This window comes from Pseudonaja textilis, chromosome 3 (assembly GCF_049901715.1).
Source record: "Pseudonaja textilis isolate UNSWEBS1 chromosome 3, rPseTex1.2, whole genome shotgun sequence".
Classification (NCBI taxonomy): Eukaryota; Metazoa; Chordata; class Lepidosauria; order Squamata; family Elapidae; genus Pseudonaja; species Pseudonaja textilis.
Genome location: NC_141992.1, coordinates 56,345,869 through 56,356,144, shown reverse-complemented (window position 1 = coordinate 56,356,144; position 10,276 = coordinate 56,345,869). Strand labels below are relative to the sequence as shown.

General features: G+C 36.6%; 1 protein-coding gene across 3 annotated transcripts in view; it reads left to right on the top strand.

The window, feature by feature from the left end:
• Positions 1–890: 890 nt before the first annotated feature.
• The window catches only part of EIF2B3 (eukaryotic translation initiation factor 2B subunit gamma), an 89,850-nt gene continuing 80,464 nt past the window's right edge, over positions 891–10,276 (top strand). Inside the window, exons 1-3 of one of the 3 annotated variants that reach the window (XM_087929828.1) lie at positions 891–984; positions 1,904–2,059; positions 6,285–6,424. In XM_087929828.1, coding sequence (XP_087785954.1) covers positions 1,912–2,059; positions 6,285–6,424 — 288 coding nt within the window. In that variant the 5' untranslated portion in view covers positions 891–984; positions 1,904–1,911. Of the gene's footprint in view, positions 985–1,089; positions 1,378–1,903; positions 2,060–6,284; positions 6,425–10,276 lie in introns of those variants that run through there. The other 2 variants (XM_026707212.2, XM_026707213.2) reach the window with 2 other exon arrangements.

The following is a 10,276-nucleotide window of genomic DNA, read 5'->3' as shown; positions in this document are numbered from 1 at the left end:
AACTCCTACCCTCAAAACGATGCTATAGAGCACTGCATACCAGAACTAGATACAAGAACAGTTTTTTCCCCCCAACACCATCACTCTGCTAAACAAATATTTCCCTCAACACTATCCAACTATTTACAAAGTCTGCACTACTATTGCCATTAATCTTCTCATCCCTCCTTAACACCCATCCCTTCCCTCTTGTGACTGTATGACTGTAACTTTGTCACTTGTATCCTTACACCTTATATTGACTGTTTCCTAGTATGATTTGATTGCTTATTGTACCCAAATGTGGTACTCAGCAGGTTCTGACCAGTTTTGGAGAACTGGTAGTGGAAATTTTGAGTAGTTTGGAGAACTGGCAAATACCACCTCTGACTGGCCCCACCCCTATCTATTCTCTGCTTCCTGAGTCCCAGCTGATTGCTTGGGTCTTCTTTTGTTGGCCTGCACAGGAGAACAGAGCTGGAAAACAGGTTAGTGGGGTGGGGAGGGAATGGGGATTTTACAGTATCCTTCCCCTGCCACGCCCACCTAGCCACACCACACCCACCAAGCCATGCCCACAGAACCAGTAGTAAAAAAAATTGAATACCACCACTGATTGTATCCTATGAATATTATTAAGTGTTGCACCTTATGATTCTTGACTCTTGATGAATGTATCTTTTCTTTTATGTACACTAAGAGCATTTGCACCAAGAAAAATTCCTTGTGTTTACAATCACACTTGGCCAATAAAGAATTCTATTCTGTTGTTCTATGTAAATCTTACGATGCATTAATTTTCTCAATGCATATCACCATTTTTTGTTTCTTAAACTCAAAAGCACCCTACTCGTTGACGTAATACTTGGGAAATGATAGGATATGTTTTCACCCTGAACGAATGCTGCCCTTCAAGGGAAAAAAAAGGAAATAAAGCAACCTATTTCTCGCTCCCCTTTTTTCTCAGCGCTCTTCCAAAAGGAAATCGATATCTCTGAACTCTTGGTAAGGCTCCTGTTCTCCGGAAATCGATAGCTCGGTATTCCCCTTCTCTTGATTATTTTCCCCTACCGGTGACAAGTAGATCGGTTATTCGGTGCTCTTCGTCAGGGCTGTTCATCGATTCGCTCCGCGTATAAACACGGTACGGTGGAGCGTGTGCACGTTTTGTTAGTGGCGCAGACGTGGAAGTGCACCGGAGGGGAAGCGAAGCTCTTATCCTTGGTTCCCACTTGTCACGGTGAAACCAAGCAGTCTTTAGGCTTCAGGTGCCAAAGCGCTTGGTGGGACGTTGGGAAGAGAAGCCGATCCTTTTCCCGCGTAGCCTGCCAGTTATTATTTATTTTCGTGGCGATAGGAAGGTAAAGAAGGGCATCATTAACTTTGCATGCTTATTAGGTATAAAATTGAAGTCTAAAAGTATAAAAGTTTTTTGATACTGGTGGGGGGGGGGTTCCATTCATGTGGAGCATATTTTGTCTACTTGCCTGGCAGTGCTAAGGCTTAAGAACACAAGATTGGTCTAGATTTTAGAATAAATTGAAAGAAAAACGATGTAATAAAGTCTATGAGCAAGAGAAGAATATATCTTCGCAGCTCAAAGTGACCAGGTCTTCAGCTGCTTTAACTCAGAAAACAAAGATTTAACATAAGAATGGGAAAAGTACTATAATCTTTCAGAGGCTGACCTACCATTTGCCTACATTGGCTAGGGTTGTAATACAGCAACAGGTTGTTGTAGTTATCTAACACAAGGGAGATGCTTAAATGGCAAAACAGAAGGCTAAGGATGCTGGTTTCTGAGGATTGTTAAACCCTTACTATGTACTATGGGAAGTTACTAGTTCTGTACTTCTTCCTCCCGCTTATTGGTTATTGTCTGCTTATTGGTTGAATTTTTTGATTACTTCATTTTGTTTTTCAGATTTAGGTATGGAATTTCAAGCTGTGGTGATGGCTGTAGGCGGTGGATCCCGCATGATGGATCTGACCTCAACTATCCCTAAAGCTCTTCTTCCTGTTTGTAATAAACCCTTGATATGGTATCCACTCAACCTATTGGAACAAGTTGGTTTTGAAGGTAAGCAGCCTTGAATATGGTCATTTGCTCTGTGGAGAAATGACATAACAAAAAATCAAGGACACTATAGGAGAATGAACTTGTCAATAAATTCAAGGTATGTGGCACCATAGCTGGAAGTCCAGTTAATTCAGAATGTTGCATTTGACTTCTAGCCTGACTTAGAAAGAGGTTATATGATTGAGATCATCTGTGTATTTAACTAACCATATACAAGCGCTCTACATAAAGAATGCACATATTGAAATTTTTCTTATCTTTTTTCTTCTGGGAATTTGATAGGAATATTAACAAAATAAGGGGACACCATGGCTCAACAGTTAAAGCTGGAAAGCTGACAACCTGTGTTCAAGACTCAAGCGCTACACAATGGGGTGACCTTCTGTTTCTGCCCCAGCTCCTGTCCACTTAGCCCTTTGAAAGCATGCAAATGCAAATAAATTAATAGGTACCACTGGTGGGAAGATAACAGCATTCTGTGTGCCTTTGTTTTATAGCAATGTTGGCCACATGACTATGGAAAGTGTTTTCAGACAACTCAGGCTCCCTTGGCCAAGAAACAGAGAAAAGCCGTAGAGTTGGACATGATTGGACAGGGAAACCTTTACCCTTTTTATCAACAAAATAGGATCAGTTCAGTGTAGTGGTTAAAGCATCCAGCTATGAAACCGGCATGAGTTTTAGTCTAGCTCAAAGAACATTAAAGTAGTTTTGGAAGCTTCCAAGAAGCAAATTGTGTGTGTGGATGAGATAGAGAGATTGCATTAATGCCATATTTATATTTAAAGGCAGTGTAAATCACCCTTTCCTTCCAAAGGCTTTATATGAGAATAATATGCAACCTGTAGAAGTCACAATTTAGAAGATTTTACTGATTTTTCTCAAGCACTTCACTCATTAATATATTTTTTCATTCAGAATTTTCATTACTGTATACGTGATAGTAAGTTATTTTAAACATTTCCTTTCCGTATAATTAGTTTGAATTAGCTGATATGGTTTATAATAAATATGTAGTGGGATAATGCAGTATTTCAGATTTCAAAGCAAAATGGATTCTTGGGAGAATGCACAAATGTGTGTAATTGCATAAAGCAGCTTGCTTTTTCCTGGAATTGTACAGAAAAATTGTACAATCACAGAAAAAAGCAGATCATATAATTGTATACTTAGGCTTGACTATAATATAGTTAGTTCTACATTTTAGTCTACCTCCCCAATTCTGTTATGCTGGTCAACTTTTTAACAATTCTTCGCTTAATCCAATGTATGAGACCATCATATCACCTATGTTCATAACTAGTTTGTGATGAATTATATCTACCATCTGCACTTACAGTCTTCTAAGAAAAGGTCTGAACTGAAGAAGTTTTAATATAAATTATTTTAATATTAAATGTATTCTCAAGTTTTCAGGCAATTTTAAAACTAGAACAGAGAATGAGCCGTGTCATCAATTGTTCCAGTTTAATGGATGATTTTGTCCTTGCAACAGTATATAATACACCAATGGCAGATCGTAGAAAGTGGTCCATTCTTGAAAATAGTTAATTCCAAAGCAGATATATCAAGAAATGCTTAATATGTTAAGAAATACTTAATATGTTTATTTCTTGTCTATTCTATATAGAAATTAATCTAGTTGCACTCTATTTATTATCCATGAAACAAAACTTTATGAGGCATGATTATTGACCATTTCTAATATTGGTGTTTAGTATGTAGTTTCATTGGAGAAAGGATAAAGAAAGAAATAGTACATGATTTCTGGCACAGAGACTAGAATAGAAAATTACAAAGGCCTTCAGCTGCTAAAAGATCCTGTTTCCTTTTGAGTTAACCCATTCTACTTTTCCCATTCCCATTCCATTTCTTTCAAAGGAAACCAGAGCAATATTTTAGGCTAATTTCCAGAACACATTAGAGTGCTATGAAAATGTAGTTTAATTTGCAATACTAGCACACTGTCTTTTATTCTGCCTGTTCTTTGTTTAACAAATGGCTAATCTCAAATAATTTCCTTCCTCCCAGGGCCAAGAGTTTAGGATATTTGGCAACTGGCAAAACGTAGTTAAGTAGATGCGAGATTTTGCTTATACATATAGTGCATTTCCTAGAAATTTCCTTTCTGTTAGTTATAAAACTTGTTTTCCTAAGCATTGCTTAGGTCAAATTTCTACCTTCAATAATGCTCAAGTGGCTAAACAAAATATTTCAATCTCCAACACACCAAATTCCAGCCACAACAATTTTTACGAAATTATTTCTTTGAGGTAACTTCAAAACAAGAAAAAAAATGCAGAAGAATTTTTCTATTTGGTCTTCTATGGATTGGAAGAGAAAACTGAGTTAATGAGAAACCACTTGCAAAACTGTACAACCCAACCCCATTTCAAAATAAAATTCTTTTAATAAAAAATGAGTTATTTCCAAAGAGGTCTATACTGTTTGAACAGAAGTTTCCCTCTTACTGCCCAAGAGAAATAGACATTAGCTCAAACTTAAAATATTACTGGCAATACATTCCATACTCAGTGAAGTGATTCTAGGCTTAAAACAACCTAATTCTGAGATATTTCCATTATGAATGGATTTTCCTAGCTGTTCCCTTGTTGATCCAAAATCCTTTTGGATTTAATTCCAATGCAGATTAGATGTTTTGATTAATCCTATACACCATGATTAATGGCAGAGGCTGTGGGAGTTCAAAACATTTGGAGATTACTATGCCAGTCTTTGTTCTAGATCATTCATTATAAATTTAAACAGTGGTGGTCTCAGTGCAATTCCCTGGATGTCCTATTGCTTAGTTTCAGCTATTGTGAAAGTTGGCCATTTATTCATATTTCAAGGTCTCTGCTCATCAATCAATTACATTATTACAAATGAATAAAGAAACTTTTACTCTACTGTTAGTTTATTCAGAAAAAATGGTGAGAGATCTATCAAATGTATTTTGAGAATCCAAATAAACAGTGCATATGAATTTACTACTATCCACATCGGGACTCTCTAAAACAGTGTTTCTCAATTTGGCAAATTTAAGACGTGTGGACGGACTTCAGTTCTCCCCTCTTCCCAAATATACCAGGACTAAATGTTATCCTGAAAAGTCTGTGCTTTCTTAAACCTTTAAAAAGTTTATATTGCACTGGCTCTCTTTCTCTCTCCCTCCCCTTCTCTCCAAGATCATCTTACCTGTATTTGCTGATTTTAGGAATATGAAATTTTACATGTGAGACTTTTTTTTAAGAACTCTTGGATTAAAACCAATTAAATCAGATGAAAAAGTATTTTAAACTCTTCCGAATGTTACATGGGAAGGCTCATATGTGCTTTTTCAAGAGCCTGATTTAATGGAATTTGAAGTCAGAAGACAAAATTCCATCTAGACCAGAGGTGTCAATCTGGTGGCCCATGGGCTGGATGCGTCATATGCAGGCTATGCCCACCCCATGACATCGCAAAACGTCACGTGACGGCAATGTGATACGGCGAGTTTGACACCCGTGATCTAGACAGTCTCCTAAAATAAAGGACAAGTTGGTTGCAACCAAAAAAGCTTTGGTGAGGTACTTACATTTAAGTTATTTGCATAAATGTATATCAATTGTGTAATTAAATTACACTACATTACACAATGACATTACACAAATGATGTAAATTAGTATGAATTACATGTTTTTAGATTTAATAGACATTTAACATTAATAGAGGCTTCCCCACTCCCAACTTTTCCATTATTCAAGTTGTATTTCCATATCTTTATTAATGTCTAGCTTTGTGTTAAATACATAGAATATAATAGTGACAGAAATGACAGAAATGCCAGTTTAATAATTTTAGTTAATAATCTTAACTAACTAATAATCTTATATTTTGCTTTGGAGTTCTATCTTACAAAAACAAAATTACATTCATTAAAATAGCATAAAATATTGTTCTGCAGAATTAATGCAATTTTGATCAGTAAATTATTTTTGCACATTTTGGCATATAATGAGAATTCTGAAATCTTGAAGAAGTTGATCAAATTATTTGTAATTTGTAAGGACTTTGAAAGTTTTATGGCTTTAAAAGAATGTAAACTATTTAAACTTTGCATTTAAACTTTACATTTACATTTAAAAGTTACATCATTCTAAACTATCTAAAATTAAATGATCCATTCTGAAGAATTTAAACTATTTCATAGATCTATTTACTTTTTCTTTCTTTTCTGCAGAAGTCATTGTGGTTACAACGAAAGATGTTCAGAAAGTGCTAAACTTGGAGACAAAACTGAAGCTGGATATTGTATGTATTGCTGATGATGCAGATATGGGAACTGCAGACTCATTACGGCATATTCATGAGAAAATAAAGGTAATACTAAGTATTTAAAATCATTTTATCATAATATGAGTAATGTGTATGTGTAAAATATAGAAATAATTTAACAGATCTGTATTCATTAAGGAAATTGAGCAAACTTTTAAAATTCCTAAATACTTCAGGCATAATTGTGTTAAAGAAATACACGTACACAAATATTGTTGATAAATTTCTACTATTATTTCCACTGGCTGCTTCAAATTAATCTTATTCAGATTATATGTATATATAGTGCTATTACATATTTATTTATTTATCTTCTTTCTATGGTGCCCATCTCCCCTACAAGGTGATTCTGGGCAGCTAAGATAAATCATCATCTTAGGAGTTGTTTAGATTTTACAAAGCATGTATATGTTTCTGAACTCTTATTCGCTGCTGTGTCCAATTCAGTTTTAGGGACAAGATTAACAAATTAAGCCAACCAATGAACAATAATGTAATATCTTTACCATATTACATATCTTTGAGAAAATATGAGAGAGAAATCCATTTGCTAAATAATGTTTAAAATGGATTCATATCTCTATTTAGATTAGCTAATTTTAATACAAAGTATATTCTCTACTTTGAGTTATTTCTAAAAATAATAAAGGCAGGATACAAATAAATAAATAAAAAAAATTTATTTATATCACTATGGATCATAGACTTTCTCTAAGAGATCTAGGTTATTTCTACATTCAGTGAGATCTGACTCTTAATGTTGAACTAAAACACAGGAACAAAAACAACTAACTTCCTATATATTCTAAGTATGATCCAATTTTTCTTTATCCAATGTGTTAGTGAAACAATATTGTGTTTACAGATATACTAAAGTGCAAGTAAATCAAATTTCTTTAGAATATTTCAAGCCAAGGTTGTTGGTTTTTCATGTTTCTTATGATTACATGTTTTTAATGTTAATATTCAGTATTTTCTGAGGTACCTTGATCCAATATAAATTATTTGGATGCTGAATTAAAATTTTAATTCTATCACTTCTTAATAGAAAATTAAGTTTAACTATATTGATATGCTTTATCAAAGCATATCAGTAATTTAAATATTTTGAAATCCACATCACTTAATATCAAAAGGCAATGAAATAAAAACGGAGAAGGTGATAATCTTAGGTCATGAAGTAAACCTGTTGTTGTATGAGATACACTAGCAATAAATTTTTAGTCTGAGCTGTGTATCCACATTTGGTATGGAGCAATTGAATCTTATCACCACTGCTACTGTGAACAGAACCGGTTTTATAAAACCAACATGACTGGAGTTCTTGAGCAAGGGGGAAAACGTCTTCTTTTCTGTTTTGGTGGCTTTGCATCCAGCTCATTGCAATATTTTGTTTCCTGGCAGAAAGCAATGTGTGAATTTGGGCAATATTTCGTCTGTTTCCTGAGGTTTGGCAGCAAGATCTGTAGACTCAGGTTATGTGGCATGGCATAGCTGCTTCCCATGCTATTATTACTTCTCTTGGGAATAGAAGCAATTTTGGCACGAGAAGGAAGCCCACCGTCAGCACTTCCTACATACTTTCACTTCTTTATAAAATTACAAGGAAAAGCCCTGTGCAATTAAGACTAATGATGGGAAGTGCTCTTGCTCTATTCAGTATGAGCCAGAGACTTACAGAACCACAGATACAGCCCAAAACTGCCTTGGTAAGAAGACTAACCATTTTTTGCTGGCATGTGCATAGATAATGTTATGTTGGTTTGGAATATGAAGATGAAAGCTGACACATTGTTTTGCCTCCCCTGTAAAAATCTTCTCCAATTTATGTCAGTAACTATATTCCAACCAGCTATTAAAATATAGTATTCCAGCAGTATAACAGAGTGGAAAAATGTACATTTTCCTGAACTAATAAATGTTTACTTATTTTAATGGAACCCCTGACTAAACCGTACAGTTAAATACTATTGTTAGTAGGACTTTGACTATGAAGTAATGATAGGTGGTCTGCCTAGTGTTTCCTAAGTCTTTCAGAATAAAAGTTACAAAAATGTACCCATGATCTTTCCGTAAACAATGAAAAAAGCAGTAATTTCTTGGAAGAGCTAAGCAATCCAGATTTGCATGCTGGGTACATCTTTTGGAGCCATATTGTGGAAAGTGTGATGTCACAGCAGTGGTCTGTATGCTGCTGAGGGTCAGTGATCCATGTAGTTTTGGACAGACAAGTTTAGCGCTTCACTTCCTCTGCTGAAAAACCTTCTTTCCAAATACATGACATAAGAAAGCTCACTGTAATGGCTGGGAGGTGGAATCTGTGCTTCTGGTACAGTTGAGATGAGTTTAGTGATCATGGAAAAAAATCATAACTTGTAACAGAGATGTTTTTGGACTGTTGGTGGATTTAAAAACAACTGTGAAAAATGTGCATAGAGAAAAATGGGATGTTTTATTCCTTTGCTTATGAGTTAATTTTGAAATAAATAAATAAATAGAGCTTTTCATTTCTTAAAGCAGTTTACCAGACTTCTTTTACTGAGGCTTAACCAAGGTTCTCTAAAGCACTGTGTATATTTCTAAAATAAAAATAACAAGTGCTTTGCCTCACTCACCTCTCAACAACACTACAGATTCTTCTGTACGACAAAAATAATAATAATATTTCAAGAGGTTGACAATGGAATAAATAAGAGAAAATCATAGGAGTTTTGGTAAGGTCTTTGTCTCATAGTGGAATCTATGTGAAAATCCTTAGGTCACAATGCACAATCCAGAATTAGAATTAGAATTAGAAGAACTTTATTGTCATTGTACAAGTACAATGAAACTGTGGATGCACCCCAGCAACCGTTCGCAATACAATAAAACCAAAGCACTTAAAAATGAAGATAAGAAAAATAGAGTACCCACGTCTCCATTTGCAATTTGAGAGTACAATATCTACGAATATACACAAAATATACATCCAACACTGACTGTAACGCTTAGCCGAGTATAAGACACAAGAGATAGATTGTACTGTAATATGTTATTATACATCTGAATGGGGTATTGAGGTTTCACATCTTAATAAGGTAGTGACTTCATGTTTATTTGAGGTTCGGATGGCCCAGGGAAAGAAACTATTGTTCTGTGAACACCAGATAGACAGGTTCTCTACTTCTGCCCTATATGCCTTCGGGGGTTTTTTTGTTTTGGGTTTTTTTTTTGGGGGGGGGGGGGGGGGGGGGGGGGGGGGGGGGGGGGGGGGGGTGGGGGGGGGGGGGGGGGGGGGGGGGGGGGGGGGGGGGGGTTTTGGGGGTTGGGGGGGGGGGGGGGGGGGGGGGGGGGGGGGGGGGGGGGGGGGGGGGGGGGGGGGGGGTTTTGGGGGGGGGGGGGGGGGGGGTGGGGGGGGTTTTTTGGGGGGGGGGGGGGGGGGGGGGTTGTGGGGGCATCCTCTCCAGAGATGAGACCAATCATGGTCGTGTCATTCGCAAACATTATGATGTTGTTTGTTGCGTGGCTTGGTGAGCAGTTAAAGGGGTACAAGGCATATAGCAGGGGGCTCAAGACACAACCCTGGGGGGAACCAGTACTGAGTATAATAGTGGAAGAAAGGTGGGGGCCAAGTCTAATGTGGTCTGTTCGTCAAAACGTTCTTAATCCAGGAGCATGTGGGGGGTGGGGACCTGCAGATTATACAGTTTGGTTACTAGTATATCTGGGATGATAGTGTTAAACACAGAGCTGTAGTCCACAAAGAGCATCCTCACATAGCTCTGTTTGTTCTTCAGATGACTCAGTGCTCTATGAAGTGTGATGGCCACAGCATCCTCTGTAGACCGGTTTGCTCAATAAGCAAACTGATGTTGATCAAAGAAGGGCAGGAGGCAGTCTCTGATGTGCTGTGAAACT